At 48.6% G+C, this 22,706-nt stretch overlaps 1 protein-coding gene across 1 annotated transcript in view; it reads right to left on the bottom strand.

Moving 5' to 3' along the window:
• tnfaip6 (tumor necrosis factor, alpha-induced protein 6) overlaps positions 1 to 3,263 on the bottom strand; it is a 52,578-nt gene extending 49,315 nt beyond the window's left edge. Inside the window, exon 1 of the mRNA XM_038790004.1 lies at positions 2,985 to 3,263. Within this exon, the coding sequence (XP_038645932.1) occupies positions 2,985 to 3,078 (94 nt within the window). The 5' untranslated portion in view covers positions 3,079 to 3,263. The remainder of the gene's footprint in view (positions 1 to 2,984) is intronic.
• Between the last annotated feature and the right edge of the window lie 19,443 nt (positions 3,264 to 22,706).

Here is a 22,706-nt window from a genome sequence, read left to right as displayed (position 1 = left end):
GACGGTATAAACTACGCCCACTGAAGCTTCCAAGAAGCTCGAGACCTGGTCTAAAAACTCGGTTGTACAGCTGGAGAGCTATACTCCAAGTCTCGGTCAGAGACTGGCACTCTGAAATGTAAGGGAAAATTCCATCCAATGCTTTAAACACAGTTAAAAGACTTAAACTCATAAAGACAAGCTGTAGTATATTATTTCTTACAATGTTGCAATAGCATTAATAGTGCAAACTAATGACTTAAAAGTGACTGAGCAGGCTGCTCAGACCTCCACCTACCCCAGCTCACCTCCCGGACCCCTGTTCCAAGGAAAGGATTATAAACACAACACAAGAAAGGGAGAGGAATACAATAACCAATACATACTATTGTGAAAATCCTGGGGCGGCATTCTCCCCTACCCGGTGTGACGGAGGGTCCCGGAGTAGGGGAGTGGCGCCAACCACTCAGGGGTCGCGCCTTCCCAAAGGTGGGGAATTCTCCCCACCTTTGGGGGACAGCCCCGCGCCGGAGCGGTTAGCATCAGAAGACTGGCACAAAAAACCAGCGCCCCCGGCAGCGGGGCTGGCCGAAAGGCTTTCGCCGGTCGGCGCATGCGCGATGTGGGGTTCTCTTCTGCTTCCGCCATGGCGAAGGCCGTGGCGGGCGCGGAAGAAAATAGTGCAGCCAGGGCACTGGCCCGGAGTCTGAGCAGGGGGCCCCGATCGCGGGTCAAGCCACCGTGGGGGCACCCCCCGGGGTTTGATCGCCCCCTGCCCCCCCCAGGACCCCGGGGGCCTGCTCGCGCCGCTGATCCCGCTGTTCCAGAGGCGGTGGGAGAGGCCTCCCAGCGGCGGGACTTCGGCCCATTGGGGCCGGAGAATCACCGCAGGGGCCTCTCCGATCGGAGTGGCGAGATTCCTGCCGCCGCCACTTCCTGGGTGGCGGAGAATCTCTGCCACGGCGGGGGCGGGATTTTAGGCGGCCCCAGGCGATTCTCCGACCCTGCTGGGGGTCGGAAAATTTCGCCCCTGATGTGTGAATGTGTCATAACAGCTTTGTACCTATTCAATTTCTCCTCAGAACTGCATTGATTGTTTAGATTGGAATATCTTTGCTAATTTGATATTGAAAAGCAATCATCCCAATGTGCTGGGTTTTTTTCCTCCCTGATTTTCCGATGACTCAAAGCTTGAAGGTACTGTGAACTGCATGAGACATAGTGAAAGGGTTCATGGTATTAATTTAGGGGTAAGGTAATGAGATAGACCCCAGGAGCTATCTTAGCCAGTATGGGGAATTAATCCGTGCTTCTGATGTTTTCCTGAATCTGGCTCTTAGCTAACTGAGCTAACTGGTCCCCTATAATGGAGAGTACAGTTCTCAAGGAGGCACAGGGACAGAGAGACCTGGGGATATATGTGCACAAACCACTGAAGGGCAGCTTTGGAAAGTTGTTGAAAAGGCATACGGGCTCCTGAGCTTTATAATTGCAGGCACAGAGTATAAATTTTTTTTTTTCTTTTTTAAATTTAGATTAGCCAATAATTTTTTCCAATTAAGGGGCAATTTTACGTGGCCAATCCACCTACTCTGCACATTTTTGGGTTGTGGGGGCGAAACCCACGCAAACACGGGGAGAATGTGCAAACTCCACACGGACAGTGACCCAGAGCTGGGATCGAACCTGGGACCTCAGCGCCGTGAGGCGGTTGTGCTAACCACTAGGCTACTGTGCTGCCCTCGCACAGAGTATGGTTCCAGAGAATGGTTCCAGGGATGAGGGACTTCAGTAACATGCACAGACCGGACGAGCTGGGGTTGTTCTCAAAGAAAAGGGTGAGAGGAGATTTGCTAGAGGAATGCAAAATCATGAAGGGACTAGAAAGAGTCAATAGAGAGAAATTATTGCTATTGACTGTTTTCAGGTGATTGGAAAGAACCAATGGTGGACACGAAGAAAGTATTGTTTATGCAGGGATCTGGAATGCTGTGCCTGAGATTGTGGTTGAGGCAGATTCAATTGTGGCTTTGAAAAGGGCACTGAATATGCATCTGAGGATAAGCAATTTGCAGGGCGATGGGGAAAGGGGGAGGGAGCTGGATCAGCTAAACTGCTTTTGCACAGAGTTGGCAAGGACACAGCAGGCTGTGCTGTAACCATTCTATGACCCGAAGACAAGATTCTATCATTGCTGGAAGTCTCCTCAGTTAAGAAACTATTCTTTGTATGAACCAAAATAGTGAATGTGACTGTTATTTGCTGGTGGTGCACCATTCAGCTGTGCTGGATGCTGTCCTTACTCAGTGACCACTAAGGTACAATTTCTAACTGGCTTCTTTGGAGAATACAGAATTTTACAACATTTAAGGTGGCCATTTGCCAATGTATCAACCAATTAACAAACCCTTTCAGTATTTCTTGTTCATATATTTATCTAAATCCCTTTTAAATCAGCACTGGTTACACTGTTTCATTAAACAACTCCTTTAGCCAAAGTATATTGAGATGCTCATTACAAGGGCAGGTGCAGACTTAATGGGCCGAATGGCCTCCTTCTGCACTCTAAATTCTATGATCCTATTCTATGATCAATTCCTTTACTTCTACCCACACATTGGTACGACAGTGTGTCTTACAGTAAGGTATAATTCCTGGTTTATTTATTTACATAAACTAATGCATATTAATGTCTTACTTTAACTTTAAAAATGAAATATACCCTCGTATAATTAATGAGTCATTCAGAAAAGGGCTGATTATCTGGAAGGTAATAGGTTGCACACCAATAAGAGGAACATTAATTCTGGAGGATGATAAGAATTTAAAACATCAGAACATTTGCTGGAAGACTGCAGACTCTGAACAGCTTGAAATACCGATGACAAACGAGCTGAGGGGTTGATGCTAACCTGGTCAGCATTAAAACCTGGTTTTCGAGTACAAACTGAGAATCAAATCTCCTTCTGAAACAAAAGAGGAATAATACCACACTGCAGTCTTACCTAACCAGATTGAGTTGTGCAGTATTCCATTTTTCAGCCCCCATGTTTCTATCTCATGCCACAGTACAGCAAGGAGAAAGAAGGACAGAAACATAGCAGCAGACGTTCTTCAGGTTCAGGAGTCTTCCAGTAAGTGGTACCGCTGTTAACAGTCATAAGTAGATATATATATATGTGGTTTCCAGCAAATGACACAGTGTCCCAACATCTGGTCTCCAGACATTCTTTCCCTCCGTTGAATAGCTGTGAGGTCATTGTGGTTGCTGAGGTTACAGTTGCTGCTCTGTAACAGCGTACCAATTGTAATGTAGATGATTATTACTTCAAATGGTTTCAAAAAAATATCAAATGTATTATTATTAACAGCTTTTTAAATTAAAATTGACATGGCTTTCGAAGTAACAAATCTCTCTCATTCTAGTTAAGTCTCTCGGGGAGGCATGTAGACAGGATTGGAAGCTGATCTGCCATTGCACAACTCAGACAATGCAATCATTGTGTGGGGCATTAGAAGTTCAAACACATCTACTTCAACGTAATGCTTCCTGCTCCCCAAAGCTGCAGTGCTAAGATCGGATGCCAATTGCAAACCAAGTCTGATTTGGAAGGGTCCTAACTTTTGTTTGGAGATGTGGGGAGGGATTCTCCCGTACCCGGCGGGGCAGGGGGTCCCGGCGGGATGGAGTGGCGTGAACCACTCCGGCGTCGGCCCGGCCCAAAGGTGCGGAATCCTCGCCGGCGCCAGAGTGGTTTGCATCCCGCCAGCCGGCGTGGATGGCATTTGGCACCACGGCAGCCGGGGCCGAAGGGACTCCGCCGGCCGGCATGGGTCCGCACATGCATGGGAGCGTCAGCGGCTGCTGATGTCATCCCCGCGCATGCGCGGGTGGGTGGGGGGTGGGTTCACCTACGCGTCGGCCATCGCAGAGGCTGACACAGCCGGCGCGTAGGAAAAGAGTGCCCCATGGCACAGGCCCGCCCGCGGATCGGTGGGCCCCGATCGCGGGTCAGGCCACCATGGGGGCCCAGATCGCCCCGCACCCCCCACAGAACCCTGGCCCAACCCACGCCGCCAGGTCCAGCCGGTAAGGGACCTAGTCTAATTTATGCCGGCGGGACTGGCAAAGAACGGGCGGGACTTCGGCCCATCGCAGATCGGAGAATCGCCGGGGGGGCCACTGTGAGCGACCGCCGACGGGCGATTACCGCCCCCGCTGAATCTCCGGTGCCGGAGAATTCGGCGGCCGGCGGGGGTGGGATTCACGCCGCCCCCCCGGCAATTTTCCGACCCCGCGTGGGGCCGGAGAATCCCACCCGTGGTTTCATCTGCGCTATTTTTGGATATCGTCCCAAATAATGCCACTAGAAGCTACTTTCTTTCTTCAATCATTGAAATCAGCTGAAGGAAGGGTCATTTCCAAACACATGCGTCCCTGTGACCATTTCCAGCCATGCAACTCAAAGCTGGGCAAACCACATTCGATTAAATAAAAGCCCTAATGCAGTTTTGTGAGCAGCTACAAAGAAAAATGATGGGCTGGTATTTCAGGTGGGGCTAGTGGTGTAGTGGTAGTGCCGCTACCCCTGGGCTAAGCTCCACTCAGGACTTGATGGCCATGGAAAATATGTTCAGAATGTGATTAATTATCATCCTGTAAATCCTTCCCATATGCCTTGAAGAGTTTCCTGGTCAGCCAGACTGCAGAAGGCAAAAGCAAACCACTGTTGTATTATTTTGATACAAAGATATGTAAAGGGACAGGTTATATTGAGGAAGCAGAGAGGCTGCAGAAGGACCTAGACAGGCCAGGAGAGTGGGCAAACAATTGCAGATGGATTGCAATGTGGAAAAGTGTGAGCACTTTGGTAGGAAGAATGGAAGAATGGAGATATAGATTATTGTCTAAATGGGAAACGGATTTGAAAATCAGAAGCACAAAGTTTCCTGGTTCAGGGTTCTCTCAATGTTAACATGCAGGTCCAGTTGGCAATTAGGAAGGCAATGTTATAGCATTCATGTCGAGAGGGCTAGAATACAAGAGCAGGGATGTACTGTTGAGGCTGTATAAGGCTCTGGTCAGACACTATTTGGAATATTGTGAGCAGTTTTGGGCCCCATATCTAAGGCCTTGGAGAGGGTCCAGAGGAGGCTCATAAGAATTATCCCCGGACTGACGGACTTGTCATATATGGAGCGGTTGAGGTCTCTGGGTCTGTACTCGATGGAGTTTAGAAGGAAGAGGTGGGAACTCACTGAAACTTACAGAATATTGAGAAGCCTAGATAGATTGAACGTGGAGAGGATGTTTCCACGAGTAGGAGAGATTAGAACCCGAGGGCACAGCCTCAGACAGATGTGACGATACTTTAAAATAGAGATGAGGAGGAACTTCTTCAATCTGTGGAAAGCATTGCTGCAGAAAATTGTGGAGGCCAAGTCACTGAGTGTCTTTAAGACAGAGATAGATAGGTTCTTGATTAATAAGGGGATCAGGAGTTATGGGGAGAAGGCAGAAGAATGGGGAAACATATCAGCCATGGTTGAATGGCAGAACAGACTTGATGGGCCGAATGGCATAATTTTGCTCCTTTGTCTTTTGGTCCTATGCATGCCAAGCCATTACCATGGACCAATCCAATGTAAGTCCATGGTTGCAAATGTCCTCTTAGGACATAGTACCTGAAGGAAGAATATTTAGGGTAGACACCCTTTACAGACTGGTGATGTGTCATTTATTTCTAATATTTTAAAACCTCTTATTTCAGGTGTTCATCATTTGCCTTCTATCTAAACCAGTTTATTTCCAAATGCACAGTCACAACCCATGGTCCGCTTGAGTGTAACAATTTTACACACATGTGTGGGTTTTCAAAATGCACATTTGACATTTTGTTTGCAGAGATTCAATACTGAGAATATCTTTAACTGTGTGCTTCAGAAAGTTGGCTCAAACGTTTTCCTTGAAAAGGCCTCCAGTGAGTTCATTGTCTCTTGGCTCAAGAAGCTATGATTGATCGTGGTCATGTTTTAAGTTTCTTGAACTAGGTTTGCTTTACTCATGGTAAACCACATGAAGACATTTGAAAGAGTCATTGAAATACAAAGCAATATTGTCTTGACAAAAGCAAAATACTGCAGATGCTGGAAATCGGAAATAAAAACAGAAAATGCTGGAAGCACTCAGCAGGCAGACAGCATATTTGGACGGAGACGCCAAGTTAATGGGCTGAATTTTGCCTCCCTCGTTTCTCTCACACCCCCTCAGTGTATTTTATGGTGGAGGGGGGCTCCTACTGCCTACTCACCCATCCCCAACCTATCTCCCACTTTTCAGTAGGTGGGGAAGATGTCAGGCAGCCCAACCACTCATGGAGATTTTGAGGGTCTTAAGTGGCTAATTAATGGCCATTTAAATACTTCATTTTGCCTCTGCTGCTATTGCACCCATGGAAGAGGGAAGCACACACTAAACGGGTAGCCTAACAGCTTTTATGGCATGGACTAGTGATAGGGGTGGGAGGGCATGACTCCTTTGGGTGTCCCCTGTGCCCTTTGGAGGAACCTTCGGAGTCTTTGTTCACGATTCTCTTAAGGTTAATGTGCAGATTCAGTCAGCAGTTAGGAAGGCCAATGCAATGTTAGCATTTATGTCAAGAGGGCTAGAATACAATAGGATGTACTTCTGAGGCTGTATAAGGCTCTGATCAGACCCCATTTAGAGTATTGTGAGCAGTTTTGGGCCCTGTATCTAAGGAAAGAGGTGCTGGCCTTGGAAAGGGTCCAGAGGAGGTTCGCAAGAATGATCCCTGGAATGAACAGCTTGTCATATGAGGAACGGTTGAGGACTCTGGGTCTGTACTCGTTGGAGTTTAGAAGGATGGGGGGGGATCTTATTGAAAATTACAGGATACTGTGAGGCCTGGATAGAGTGGATGTGGAGAGGATGTTTCCACTTGTCGGAAAAACTAGAAACAGCGGACACAATCTCAGGCTAAAGGGACAATCCTTTAAAACAGAGATGAGGAGGAATTTCTTCAGCCAGAGGGTGGTGAATCTGTGGAACTCTGCCGCAAAGGCTGTGGAGGCCAATTCACTGAGTGTCTTTAAGACAGTGATAGATAGGTTCTTGATTAATAAGGGGATCGGGGTTGTGGGGAGAAGGCAGTAGAATAGGGATGATAAAAATATCAGCCATGATTGAATGGCGTAGCAGACTCGATGTGCCGGGTGGCCTAATTATGCTTCTATGTGTTATGGTCTAACCCCCTCCCCCCGCAAGGCCATAATCCTTTTATCCCTGCTCCAGCCTCTCAGATCCATCTCCCTCCACTGGGGAGGGGGGGGGGGGGGGGGGGGGGGGGGGAGACCAAGGGCCATGTTGGAATGAGATAAGGAACTGAAGGGAGAAGTGACCAAAAGCTCAGTGTCATGCTTGAGGATTGAACGCCGGTGATCAGCAAAGTTATCACCCAATCTGCATTTGATCTCATCTTTGTAGCTGAGATTGCATCATGAGCAGTGAATCGAGTATATTAAGTAAAAAAAAAATTAAATCACTGTTTCATCACGAAGGTGTGTTTGGGCTCCCAGATGGATGAGGCGAAAGTGCATATGTTGCACCTTCTGGTCTTGCATGGGAAAGTTCTTAGGAGAGAAGGGAGGATAAATGAATGGTGTCTGTGCCTTGGGTTTTCTTCCAATCACAGATTCCCCTGGGAACAAATATTGATCTGAAATAATAGAAAAAAATCAACTGTCAAAACTTCACAAAAACAACCCTCTCATTGCTGCCACTGCATCTAGTGGTTAATTCTCCAAACTCATCAATATTCTGTCTATCAAATCCTGTAATCTTTCGACAACATTACAAGAAATACAGCCCAATCGTATAAAATATGCAATCTTCTACTGAGGGGGGAAGCAAATATACAAATACAGTAATGTTGTTTTAATGCACTCCAGATTTCAACGTTTCATATATACACACGCAAATTAAGTGCACTTCATTTCATAAAATAAACAAAGAAATAAATAATCTTTCTATTGTCACAAGTAGACTTATATTAACACTGTAACAAAGTTACTGTGAAAAGCCCCTAGGCCCCTAGTCACCACATTCCGGTGCCTGTTCGGGGACAGGGGGAGAATTCAGAATTCTCAGCTGGTACATTGGAACCGGTTCTGGGGGAGGTGGGACCAGTACAAACCGGATGGTCTGCACCTGGGCAGGACTGGAACTGATGTCCTCGGGGGGGGGGGGGGTGTTTGCTAGAGCTGTTGGGGCCAGGGGTCAAACTAATGTGGCAGGGGGATGGGAACCGATGCAGGAAGTCGGAAGGTAGTAAAACAGGGACAGAAACAAAAGACAGTAAGTGGGAAAGTGTAAGGCAGAGAAGCAATAGTCAAAAATCAAAAAGGGCGACAGTACAAGGTACAGTGACTGAGGGGAGCTCAGTGAATAGGCCCAGTAATACTAAAAGGAATAAAACGGGAAGTAAAGACACAAATGGAAAGCGACACGGCAGGTTGTTACATGAAGATATGGGTTCAACGACAAGGAAAATTAGGAGAAAAGGTAAGAGGAAATATAACTTAGCAGAGGTTACTGATCGAGGTGTTAAGATTCAAAACAGAGGTAAAAAAACCAACATAAGTGTACTTTACCTGAATGCTCGTAGTATTCGGAATAAGGTAAATGAATTGATGGCGCAAATCATCATGAATGAGTATGATTTAGTGGCCATTACTGAAACATGGTTAAAGGATGGTCACGACTGGGAATTAAATATCCGAGGGTAGCAAACTATTCGGAAGGACAGAGTGGATGGTAAAGGAGGTGGTGTAGCTCTGTTATTTAAGGATGACATCGGGGCAATAGTAAGGGATGACATTGGTGCTATGGAGGATAAGGTTGAATCCATTTGGGTGGAAATCAGGAATAGCAAGGCGAAAAAGTCACTGATAGGAGTAGTCTATAGGCCATCAAATAGTAACATTATGGTGGGGCAGGCAATAAACAAAGAAATAACTGATGCATGTAAAAATGGTACAGCAGTTATCATGGGGGATTTTAATCTACATGTCAATTGGCTTAAGCAGTTCAGTCAAGGCAGCCTTGAGGTGGAGTTTATAGAATGTATCCGCGATAGTTTCCTAGAACAGTATGTAATGGAACCTACGAGGGAACAAGCGGTCCTAAATCTTGTCCTGTGTAATGAGACAGGATTGATTAATAATCTCATAGTTCGGAATCGTCTCGGAAGGAGCGATCACAATATGGTGGAATTTAAAATACAGATGGAGGGTGAGAAGGTAAAATCAAACACTAGTGTTTTGTACTTAAACAAAGGAGATTATAATGGGATGAGAGAAGAACTAGCTAAGGTAGACTGGGAGCAAAGACTTTATGGTGAAACAGTTGAGGAATAGTGTAGAAAGAGGGAAAATCGACCGTGAATATCTAAGGAAATAAGGGAGACTATCAAACTGAAGGAAAAAGCATACAAAGTGGCAAAGATTAGTGGGAGACTAGAGGACTGGGAAATCTTTAGGGGGTAACAGAAAGCTACTAAAAAAGCTATCAAGAGTAAGATAGATTATGAGAGTAAACTTGCTCAGAATATAAAAACAGATATTAAAAGTTTCTACAAATATATAAAACAAAAAAGAGTGGCTAAGGTAGATATTGGTCCTTTAGAGGATGAGAAGGGAGTTTTAATAATGGGAGATGAGGAAATGGCTGAGGAACTGAACAGGTTTTTTGGGTCAGTCTTCACAGTGGAAGACACAAATAACATGCCAATGACTGATAGAAATGAGGCTATGACAGGACCTTGAGATGATTGTTATCATTAAGGAGGTAGTGATGGGCAAGCTAATGGGGCTAAAGGTAGATAAGTCTCCTGGCCCTGATGGAATGCATCCCAGAATGCTATAAGAGATGGCTAGGGAAATTGTAAATGCACCGGTGATAATTTACCAAAATTCACTCAACTCTGGGGTGGTCCCGGTGGATTGTAAATTAACAAACGTGACACCACTGTTTAAAAAAGGAGGTAGGCAGAAAGCGAGTAATTATAGGCCAGTGAGCTTAACTTCAGTAGTAGGGAAGATGCTGGAATCTATCACCAAGGAAGAAATAGCGAGGCATCTGGATGGAAATTGTCCCATTGGGCAGACGCAACATGTGTTCGTAAAGGGCAGGTCACGCCTAACTAATTTAGTGGAATGTTTTGAGGACATTACCAGTGCGGTAGATAACGGGGAGCCAATGGATGTGGTATATCTGGATTTCCAGAAAGCCTTTGACAAGGTGCCACACAAAAGGTTGCTGCGTAAGATAAAGGTGCGTGGCATTAAGGATAAAGTAGTAGCATGGATAGAGGATTGGTTAATTAATAGAAAGCAAAGAGTGGGGATCAATGGCTGTTTCTCTGGTTGGCAATCAGTAGCTAGTTGTGTCCCTCAGAGATCAGTGTTGTGCCCACAATTGTTCACAATTTACATAGATGATTGGAAACAAGGGCAATATGTCCAAGTTTGCAGACGACACTAAGATGAGTGGTAAAGCAAAAAGTGCAGAGGATACTGGAAGTCTGCAGAGGGATTTGGATAGGTTAAGTGAGTGGGCTAGGGTCTGGCAGATGGAATACAATGTTGACAAACGTGAGGTTATCCATTTTGGTAGGAATAACAGCAAAAGGGATTATTATTTAAATAATAAAATATTAAAACATGCTGCTGTGCAGAGAGACCTGGGTGTGCTAGTGCATGAATGGCAAAAAGTTGGTTTACAGGTGCAACAGGTGATTAAGAAGGCGAATGGAATTTTGTCCTTCATTGCTAGATGGATGGAGTTTAAGACTAGGGAGGTTATGTTGCAATTGTATAAGGTGTTAGTGATGCCACACCTGGAGTATTATGTTCAGTTTTGGTCTCCTTACCTGAGAAAAGACGTACTGGTGTTGGAGGGTGTGCAGAGGAGATTCACTCGGTTAATCCCAGAGCTGAAGGGGTTGGATTACAAGGAGAGGTTGAGTAGACTAGGACTGTACTCGTTGGAATTTAGAAGGATGAGGGGGTTCTTATAGAAACATATCAAATTATGAAGGGAATAGACTGGATAGATGCGGGCAGGTTGTTTCCACTGGCGGGTGAATGCAGAACTAGGGGGCATAGCCTCAAAATAAGGGGAGGTAGATTTAGGACTGAGTTTAGGAGGAACTTCTTCATCCAAAGGGTTGTGAATCTATGGAATTCCTTGCCCAGTGAAGCAGTTGAGGCTCCTTCATTAAATGTTTTTAAGATAAAGATAGATAGGTTTTTGAAGAATAAAGGGATTAAGAGTTATGAAATCGGGCCAGAATGTGGAGCTGAGTCCACAAAAGATCAGCCATGATCTCATTGAATGGCAGAGCAGGCTCGGGGGCCAGATGGCCTACTCCTGCTCCTAGTTCTTGTGTTCTTATGTACAGGAATTGAACCCACGCTGCTGTCTTTGTTCTGCATTACAAACCAGCTTTTCATTCCTGAATATGCACTACGTTGGGTAATCTAGAATGTAGGTGCACAATCTCAGAATAAGGGGCCTATCATGAGAAGAAATGTCTTTATTCAAAGAGTTGTGAATCCTTGGAATTCCATAACCCTGAGAGTGTGGATGCTCCATTGTTGAATATACTTAAGGCTAAGACAGACAGATATTTGGTTTCTTAGGAAATTAAGAGATATGGGAGTTGAAGCTAAAGGTTAGGCATGATCTTATTGAATGGCAGAGCAGGGTCAAGGGCCTTATTGTCCACCCCGGTCCAATTTATATGTTCTTAATTATGAGGGATCTAGATCAGCAGTTCCAACCTTTTCCTTTCATTGGACCTTATTTGACATCAAAAGCTTTTGCGGATCACAACATACGCAAGCCGATTTAAACATAAATTTTTACATAGCCTATGGCTGACGAGTCAAACGTATATGTCAAAAGATGTTTTAAAAAACAGATAATTATAATAGTTTATGAGGCACACTCATAGATACATTGCAGATTATATGATGCAAGGATGTTTGTGAAGCAAATTACATTGTGAATAACGGTGCCGGCACCAATGGCCCAGGGGTGCGGAGGGCAGGGTACCGGCGAAACGGGCGGGGTGAGTGTGGGGATGGAGGAGGAGGAAGGGGGAGGGGGACATGGAGGGCAGGCTCTGCAGTGTAGAATGGGGCCCAACATGCCAACATGTCTGCCTTTCACGTCCTGCAGACGATGGCTATCGGAATCCAACCAAGAATCCAACCTTCATCCTGGCTGCCGCAGGCCTGGGATGCACTGAGGTTGTACGAGCAGGAACTCCATGAGGACGCCCCGGCACGACGGAGCCTGCCCCAGAGGAACAGGAGGCAGCCAGTGAGGATAGAGAGCCAGCCGCCCAACAGGCCGAGGAAGAGGTGGGAAGGAGGAACCGCATCAGGCCTCATGTGTACTGGCAGCAAATGTCTTTCGAGGACCTACAGGACCGGGCATGCCGTCAAAGACTCCGACTGAGCAGGGGGACAGTGTTACATATCTGCCAGATCATGGTGCACCAGGCACCGCGGGGGTATCAGGGAGGCCTTCAGACCCACTCCTGGTGCAAGTCAAAGTGATTATCGGGATGAACTTTTACGCCATGGGGTCCTTCCAGGCACCAAGTGGAGACCTGTCTGGGATCTCGCAGACTGTGGTGCACAGGTGCATCCATGCCATCATGGAGGCAGTATGTGCCCGCTTGGCACAATACAAATTCAATGTGACCAAGCCCACCAGGATGCCCGAACAGTGGGGTTCACCATCATCGCCGAGATGCCCCAGGTCCAAGGGTGATTGACAGAATGCATGACTCCTTACGAGCATCGGCCAATTACAGGCAGGTTTTCACAAACCAAAAGGGGTTCCACTCGATGAACGTGAAACTGATGATTGACCATGAGATGCACATCATTCACGCCTGAGTCCGATATCAGGGCAGTGTTCACAGCGCTTTCATCCTGGCTCACTCAACGATTCCTGACATCTTCGAGGCGCGCGTCTGGCTGAGGGATTGGCTCCTAGGCGACAGGGTTTATCCGCTGGGGTTGTGGCCGCAGACTGACGGTAGACCCACTACAACGATGCCCATGCAGCGACAGGGGTCGTGATCGAGCGGTACATTGGCATGCTGAAGATACAGTTCAGGTGTCTGGACTGCTGTGGAGCGGCCCCTCCAGTATAGCGCCGGGTCTCCCACACTGTGGTGGCCTGCTGCGTACTCCACAACATCGCGCAGCAGAGAAATGACATACTGGAAGAGGAGGCATCGTCTGGCGAGGAGGACGCGGGGCACGGCGAGGATGGGCAGGGCGTGGGGCCCTGGCAGACGCTCGGGAACCTGCCCAGCGGCACGGAATTCCCATCCCACCCCCACGAACCCACTGGCCAACTTTCCTCTTCCATGTGAAACCCTCCCTGTGCTATCTACCATCCCCCTCCACCCCGCCTATCTGTAACCACCTCCATGTTTCCTACCTGCCTCACTACGGGGTGCAGGCCCTGGGTTGGCAGTAACAGTGGGTCTGATTAATGGAATGGAAGATGCTGACAAACGGCACTGCGATGAGCTCTTGTGCTCCACACCGTTTGATAATGTCTGACTCCTCCCCACGGTAGCACTTTCCAGCCTTCACCTGGGTGATCCCTGCTGCAAGCTGGCCATTCTATCACGGTCCCTCCTAACCCTTGGGGTGGCGGAGATAGGGATGGTGGGGTGGAGGGGGGGGGGGGGGGGGTGGGTGCTGATGGGTATAGGGTGGAGGGGCACCGATGCGATGACCGTTGGCTGAACGGGTCCCTGGCCCAAGCCCTTCCTCAATATCTGTTCATCTCTTTCCTGCCCCTCAGCGTCCCCTCTGCAGACAGCCCAGCCCAGGCTATCCTTCGGACAGAGCACTGAGGTAGGTTGAAACGTTATGAACAGGTGTTTATTGATAAACGGAGAACATATCTGGATAGGTTTGTGTCCAAGCCCCTAACATTATACTGTGCGCTGCACCTGTGCCAACTTAACCGGTGTCTTCCTTTCTGACCATACGGGCCCTAACACTCCAGAATCGATGGAACCAACCTTTCCAGAAGCCTGAAGCCCGTCCAAATGGCAGCTAGTCGTTGGGGTTGGGCCGCCCAAAGACCGTTCGCCCCTTCAGGGACTCCTACCTCCATCTTCTGTACCGTGCATCAGATAGTGCCTGAGGTGCCTCTTCACTAACATGCCCAACCGAGGTGAGTGCCTTTGGGATGGCGCTGGTGACAGCCGTGTCAGGAAGTCAGTGGTGCCGCCAGACTGGTTGTCCGGGGTGTCCTGGGCTGAGGTTCGAGGACTTTCGCACCTCTCCGTTTCCTCTTCCTCGCTGCTAGCTGCTCGGGGTTGGGGGTCAGGGGCGGGGGACACCCGAAGGGCTCACCTCGTCGCCAGGAGATCCTGCAATGCCCGAGACATGGCGCATGATTGGATTGTGGGTTGGAGTGGTAGGTGGGGGAGGGGGTGGTGGTGGAGTGGGGTGTGGTGTGGGGGTGGTGGAGGGAGAGTGTGGGAGGCTGGTGGTGGTGACATACGTGCCATGGCGCGGTCTGACTTGCTCACCCGATGCCATCCTCAGCTTTAGCGACTGCACTCTCCCCGGGCCCACCAACCAGGTCCAGTGCCCGCTACTCTGCTGCAGTGCCCGCTACTCTGCTGCAGGTCCAGTGATCCCCCTCCGGTCCTTTTCCGCACTGCTGGCCGGTACTGGTGGCACGGCCCATAGCGCTCATGGCCTTTGCCACCTGCAGCCAGGCATGGTGCATGGAGGAGGGTGGCAGCCTCCTTCCCACCCTGGGGAACATGGCAGCCCGCTTCTCCTCCACAACGACCAGCAGGATTTCGAGCCGGGATACTGCTTTCCGTGCTGCCATCTTGTTGGCTGAGAGGAGTGTGTGGGGGGAGCGGAGTGCTAATATGCGGCTGCTTCTTGTCAGCCTTTCGAGTGTCATTCCCGATTCTGGTAAATCTTACACCGTTTCCCATTGGAATCGCTCGTGTTCTACATGGCTAGCCCATTACCGATTGTTGAATTGCTCCGGAAGCAGCGCCAATTTTGCCACTGATTCAGCTGCGGCGTCAGCTGGAGCAGAGAATCCCACGCCAGAACTATGCAAGGCGGGAGAACTCTTTTCTTTGGCCAGTGTGAAAGAATTGACGCATTCAATAGGAAACTTCAAGTCTGGAAAGTTGTTGTCTGTGGGAGGACTATGGGGATGTTAAACTTTTACATTTATTTCTTCAAGAATGAAAACATTGTCCTTAACCTAGTTAAGCGACAGCTGAACATTCTGTGCAACAAATGTAATGTTTATTTTTCAGGATTCATGGCAGGCCAACTTGCCTTATACCTGTGGGCTACAGGCCCTTTTAGAGGAATAATTAAATAGAAACGTCTGTTATCTATTCTATCCAAGCTATTAGAAAAGTTCAATGACATTTCAACAGACAGCCTGTGCAGAACCAAATTCAAGGGAATGCAGATATTTGGGTGATTACTCTGATGAATCCAGCACTGCTTTCCCCTGAAAGCGTTGAACGCATTTAGCACAAGATACTTAGGCAAAGCTAGACTTTCAACAATTACATCAACAAAACAAAGTGCTAAGCCAGAACGAACATTGGCCATGAATACACGTGGGCTCAACAAGGATTCTCCAACGTCTTGACGGAATCGTTGCTCAGCAACCTCTGCCGACAGGATTCTCCGTTCCTGAGACTACGTTTTGTCGCGAGGATTGAATCGATGGTGCTCCACAAGAAGAGAATTGGCGCCGTTCCCAGAACAATTCAGCAACCTTGGGTCACTGTCTGTGCGGAGTTTGCACTTTCTCCCCTGTCTGCGTGGGTTTCCTCCCACAGTCCAAAGATGTGCAAGTTAGGTAGATTGGCCATGCTAAATTGCCTCAGTGTCCAAAAAGGTTAGGTGGGGTTACGGGGATAGGGTGGAGGTGTGGGCTTAGGTAGGGTGCTCTTTCCAAGGGCTGGTGCAGACTCGGTGGGCCGAATGGCCTCCTTCTGCACTGTAAATTCTATGATAACTGTTAATGGGCTAGTACCGGTGCCATGTGAAACACGACCAATTTGCATGAAAAACGGTATCCGATTTGCCGGAGTTGGGATTGATGCTTGAGAGGCTGACAAGCTGCAGCCGCAGACAAGCACTCCACACCCCACGCACAATCATCGCAGCCAACAAGGTGGCACCATGCAGAGCGGCATCCCGTTTCACCGATTCAGAACTGGAGACACTGCTGGATGCAGTGAGGAGAGGCATGTTAGCCTGTACCCTAGGGTAGGGAGGATGTTACCACCCACTGCCATGCACCAGGCTTCACACAGGTTGGAAAGGCTGTGAGTGCTGTGGGCAACACTGCCAGGATCGGCCAGCAGTGCAGGAAGAAACTGCACAACCTCCTCAGGGCGGCCAGGGTGAGTAAGCAGCACTGTGCCCCTGGCACTAACCCCTGACCCACACAGCCGTAACATGCTCCCCCACCCACCCCGCGGAGGACGGCCCCACCCTCCCTGCAAGCACCCATACCGGCTGCTATGGTCGGATGCCCTGGTCACGAAGGCTACCAGCTACCCGTCCCCTGTTCTGCATGTGTTCGACTGCCTAACACTGTGCATTTTCTGTCTCACCTCAAGGAGAAGTCAGCCCACAACCGTCGTGAGAGGGAGAAGACTGGAGGGGGATGCCGGATCTGCGACCCCTCACTGCAGCAGAACAGCAGCACTGGACCCGATCGGTGGGCCAGGAGAGAGGGCAGTCACCGAGGTGGAAGTTGGCATCGGGCGAGAAAGTGAGACCCCCTATGGCATGTGTGTCATCACTCCCTCCACCACCCCCACTCACACCACCTCCACACCCTTGCCCACAGCGTCCGCTCCATCAGGAACACCCCACACCACTCTCCACCCGCACGCCCCGTCATAATATACACCCATGCACATCATAAAAATAAAAAACATGACCCTGCCAGTCACCATCAAGACGTGTAAAGTGAATGAACAAGCGAAAAGTCGCTACTCCCGCCTTAAATCGGCAGAACAGGACCAACTGGTCTCCCACGAGGCAGAGAGTGTCCAGGCCATCGCCCGAATGCGGCGCCTTAGCATCGATGAAGGCGGCCATTTCATGCGCTTTTCCCAGGGTCTCACGCATGCGCACCACGGACGGGAGAACAAAGCGGCAGAAGACCACACTGCGCAGGTGCAAGCGGCGGCTGACCGCACTGCGCATGTGCAACGATGTGCCTGAACTGCGGCACCGCCCACTTAAAGCGGCAATGCCCTGCAAGAGGCAGGCGATGTTTAAATTCTGGGAAGCCTGGCCATTATGCAGCCTTGTGCAGGTCTGCACCTCCGGTCATGGGCCAGCGATCCCAGTTCCAATGCAAACGCGTTCGAAGTGTGCAACAAGAGCTGCTGGATTCGGATGCTGGTAACATCACGGATCCAGAGGACGACTGCCTGGAGTCCCCATATTGTGTGGGCATCATTACTACGTATGACAAGGACTCCTCAAATTCAGTAACACGCCGACCCATCCTCAACGTGGATTCTGCGGACGAGTGGGGTGCTGTCGTACAAGTTAACCAATGCAGCATCCGGTTCAAGCTGGACACTGGTGCTTCAGCCAATCTCATATCTCAAGCAGATCTTGCTCGCATCAAAAGGCAGCCAAAAATTCTTCCGCCGGCCTGCCAGCTGCTTGATTATAATAGCAAAGCCATTACTGCGTTAGGGTCTTGTCACCTGCATGTCTCCAACAAGGCCACACTGCGATTCGAAATCGTAAAGCTTTGCAATGCTTCCCTGCTTGGTGCCCATGCATGTAAGATACTCAATCTCGTGCAGCGCGTACATGCCATGTCCTCTGCCAATGTGAATCTTCAGGCTGACATTGACGAAATCCTGTCACAATACCCGGGTGTGTTCAGTGGGATGAATGTGCTGCCGTACCATTACAAAATCTTACTCAGGCCTGATGCCACGCCTGTGATCCATGCACCATGCCGGGTGCCGGCTCCTCTGAAGGACCATTTAAAGGCATCGCTGCAGAAGCTCCAAGACCAGGGTATAGTCTCTAAAGTGATGGAACCGAATGACTGGGTCAGCTCGATGGTCTGTGTGAAGAAGCCCTCAGGAGAATTGCGCATATGAATAGATCCCAAGGATCTTAACCGAAACATAATGCGGGAACACTACCCGATCCCAAAGTGGGAGGAGCTAACCAGTGAGATGGCACACGCCAAATTCTTCACGAAGCTGGATGCATCACGTGGCTTCTGGCAGATACAACTGGACGAGTCCAGCAGGAAGCTCTGCACGTTTTATACACCTTTCGGAAGGTACTGTTACAACCGCATGCTGTTCGGTATTGTTTCTGCCTCTGAAATCTTTCACAGGATCATGGAACAGATGCTGGAGGGCATTGAGGGTGTGCATGTCTACGTTGATGACATCATTATATGGTCCACGACCCCAGAGGAACACATATCTCATCTCCAACAAGTCTTTTGACGCATACATGCCAACGGCCTCAAGTTGAACAAGGCCAAATGCTCCTTTGGCATGTCATCCATCAAGTTCTTGGGCGATCAGATATCCCAGCAGGGTGTGCAACCAGATTTGGACAAAGTCAAGGCCATCAACACCATGAAGACCCCAGAAGACAAAAAGGCGGTACTACGCTTCCTCGGTATAGACAACTTCTTGGGAAAGTTCATTCCCAACCTGGCATCACACACCTCACACCTCAGGCATCTGGTGAAGAAATCCACTGCATTCCAGTGGCTACCCACACATCAAGCAGAGTGGTTCGAGTTAAAGGCAAAGCTCACCACTGCTCCGGTACTAGCGTTTTTTGACCCAGAGCGGGAGACAAAAATCTCCACAGACACAAGCCAGGAAGGCATTGGTGCGGTGCTCCTCCAGAAAGATGACTCCTCGTCCTTGCCTATGCGTCAAGGGCCATGGCTCCCACTGAACAGAGATATGCTCAGATAGAGAAAGTGTGCCTGGGCCTCTTCACCGGCATTGTAAAGTTCCTTGACTACGTCTACGGTCTACCAACCTTCACAGTAGAGACTGACCACAGACCCCTAGTCCATATCATTCACAAGGGCTTGAATGACATGATTCTCCTTCGACTCCGCAGGTATGATTTTGAATTGGTATACACAAGTGGCAAGGAGCTAATCATTGCGGATGCCCTGTCTCACGCTATCACCTCGTCCTGTGAACAGGTCAACTTCATCCGCCAAATTCAGGCACAGGTGCAACTGTGTGCCAGCAACCTCCGTGCCTCAGATGAAAGACTAGTCAACATTCGAGTTGAGACTGCCAAGGACCCTCTTCTGCAGCGGGTCATACATCACCTTGCAAATGGTTGGCAGAAAGGGCAATGTCCCCAGTTCTTTAATGTTAAGGACGACCTAACAGTCATCGAGGGGATCCTCCTCAAGCTAGATCGTATCGTTATTCCTCGCAGCTTGCAGAGCTTAGTGCGCAAACAGATCCACGAGGGACAGCTCGGTGTCGAGAAATGCAGCCGCAGGGCCCGGCAGGCTGTCTATTGGCCTGGAATCAACCAGGACATATCTAACATGGTCCTCAATTGTGTGACCTGCCAGCTTTTCCAGCCTGCTCAGCCCAAAGAAACACTCCAGCAACACGAGATCGTGACCTCTCCATGGTCTAAGGTGGGAACCGACCATTTTCACGCCTATGTGCTTATTATCGATTATTTCTCGAGGTACCAGGAAGTGGTGAAACTGTCCAACCTCACATCGAGGACAGTCATCAAGGCCTGCAAGGAGACATTTGCCAGGCATGGTATTCCCCTCATGGTCATGAGCGACAATGGCCCCTGCTTCCACAGCTAAGAGTGGTCCAACTTTGCAAAGCTGTACAGTTCAAACACATTACCTCAAGCCCGCATTACCCGCAATCTAACGGGAAGGTCGAAAAAAGGGTTCATATTGTGAAGCAACTGCTCTGCAAGGCTGCGGACTCAGCTTCTGACTTTAACCTTGCGCTGCTGGCGTACAGGGCAACCTCTCTGTCCACTGGTATGTCTCCAGCACAACTCCTTATGAATCGTGACCTGTGGATGACTGTTCTGGCCATTCATTGACCTGACCTGGATCACCTCCCAGTGCTGCAAAAGGTGCAGCAACTCAGAAACCGGGAAAAGGTGACAAATGATGCTCATGCTACTGATTTCCCTGTGCTCTCTCCGGAAGATGCTGTTCGCATCAAGTTGCCTGGTGGAGGCTGGTCAGCTCCAGCTGTTGTTGTTCGACAAGTTGCTTCCAGGTCAAGGGGCTGTTTAGCACACTGGGCTAAATCACTGGCTTTGAAAGCAGACCAAGGCCGGCCAGCAGCACAGTTCGATTCCTGTAACAGCCTCCCCGAACAGGTGCCGGAATGTGGCGACTAGGGGCTTTTCACAGTAACTTCATTGAAGCCTACTCGTGACAATAAACAATTTTCATTTCATTTTTTCATTTCATTTGTGGTTCGCATGGCTGATGGCTCCTTTGTCAGGCGCAACAGAAGGGCACTACGCAAACTTGCCTGCCCACCACCGGATCTCACGTTCCGAGCTGTCGTTATGCCTTTTCCGGACACCTCGCTCCATGAAGCCACCAATCTGGCTGCAATCCCGCCTGTCAAGGCGCCATCGTCCCCACCTCCACCTCTCAGGTGATCAACAAGGATCCAACGCCAGCCCCAGAGATTGGACTTATAAATATTTCCTTTGTACATATTGTTCTGTATCTGCACGCTAGACACCTTACATGTACATATACATTCACTCGCCATTTGCTGTAAATAGTCCTATCTGTATATATGTCGTATATGCTCTAAGCAACCGACAAATTTAAAAAAAAGGGGGGATGTCATATTATGCACCCATGCACATCATGAGGTAAAGACAGGCTGTGACAGACACCCACGTTAGCCAATCAACACACAGGACAGAACACAACCAATCACCAGACAGGGGGGATTCCTACTATAAAACACACGAGGCATCAGCACTCCGCCTCTTTCCACTGGTGACAACTGTAGTGACAGTCAGGATGTATATCTCAGTCAGAACCTTCTACACGTGGATAAGAGCTAGTCTAGTTAGTCAGAGTTAGTACACTTAGAGTAGTAGAGTGTCAACCCACAGCCTGCTGTGTGCATTGTTACAGAAGTTCAATAAATCGTATTGAACCAACGCCTAAGTTTGGTGTCTACTTTCCAGTACAACTGCATCCTGTTGTTACCCCAGGATGAATAACACAACAGCGCCCACACTACCCCTCCACCCCCACCACCTGCACACCACGTCTCTACTCCAATCCTGGGCACGGCACTTTAGGAAAATGTGGAGACCTGAGAGTGGGTGCAGAACAGATTTTCGGGAATATTCTCAGGGACTCCTTAACTGAGGGGCTTCAGTTATTTAAAGAAACTAGAGACTCCGGGATTGCTTTCTTGAGAGCAGTGAAGGTTCAGGAGAGATACCATAAAGGGGACATCACAGTACGTTCTGCTGAATATTTAGGTGAAATTGTTTCCAGGAGCAGAATATTTGGCAACAAGAGAACAAAAAAGAACAAAGACGACACAAGGGGAAAACAATTCTCAAGGGTTTTTATGAACTTGAATGCACTGCCTGAAAAGATGGTGGAAGCAGTCTTGTTAATAGCCTTCAAAAGGGAAATGGATAAATATTTTAAATTGATAGAAATGCTGGGCAATGGAGAAGAGACGGGGGAATAGGGCTTATTGGATATCTCTTTCAAAGAGCCAGCACAGACATGATGCGCCGAATGGCCTCATTGCGAGCTGTATAATTCTACGATCACATTGGTAATTCTAAAAAAAATCCTACCACACAAAATCAGTGACAAATATGCTCAAAATTTCTCATGCTTCTCTGTAATATATTGATGCAAACTTGGACACTAGAGGGTGGTATGGTGCAAGATTTTGTGCTTGGAAATACTTGGATTGTGCAAGTAACTGGTGGAGTTTTCAAAGATCAAAGAACTATACAGCACAGGAACAAGTCCCTCTGCCCTCCAAACCTGTACCGTCATGATACCACCTTTGGCCAACATCCTCAGCACTTCCCTCTATACCCATCCTATCCATGTATTTGTCGAGATGCCTTTTGAATGCAATTAATGTATCTGCTTCCACAACCTCACCTGGCAGTGCGTCCAGACACTCACCATCCCTGTGTAAAATGCCTGGCTCGTGCCTCTCCTTTAACCTTTGCCCCACGGACCTTAAATCTATGCCCATGCAGTCTAGCCATGCCTCTCATAATCTTGGAGACCTTTATCAGGTCGCCCCTCAACCTCTGTCATTCTAATGAAAACAGCCCGAATCTATTCAGCCTTAATGTGGAGATGCACCTGAGGAAGGAGCAGTGCTCCGAAGGCTCGTGTTTGAAACAAACCTGTTAGACTTTAACCTGGTGTTGTAAGACTTAGAATAGATAGAAAGATAGAACAGTACAGCACAGAACAGGCCCTTCGGCCCTCGATGTTGTGCCGAGCAATGATCACCCCACTTAAACCCACGTAACCCAACAATCCCCCCATTAACCTTACACTACGGGCA

This window comes from Scyliorhinus canicula, chromosome 2, assembly GCF_902713615.1.
Source record: "Scyliorhinus canicula chromosome 2, sScyCan1.1, whole genome shotgun sequence".
Lineage (NCBI taxonomy): Eukaryota > Metazoa > Chordata > Chondrichthyes > Carcharhiniformes > Scyliorhinidae > Scyliorhinus > Scyliorhinus canicula.
Note: the sequence above shows the minus strand (reverse complement) of the source record. Positions and strands in the feature narration are given on the sequence as shown.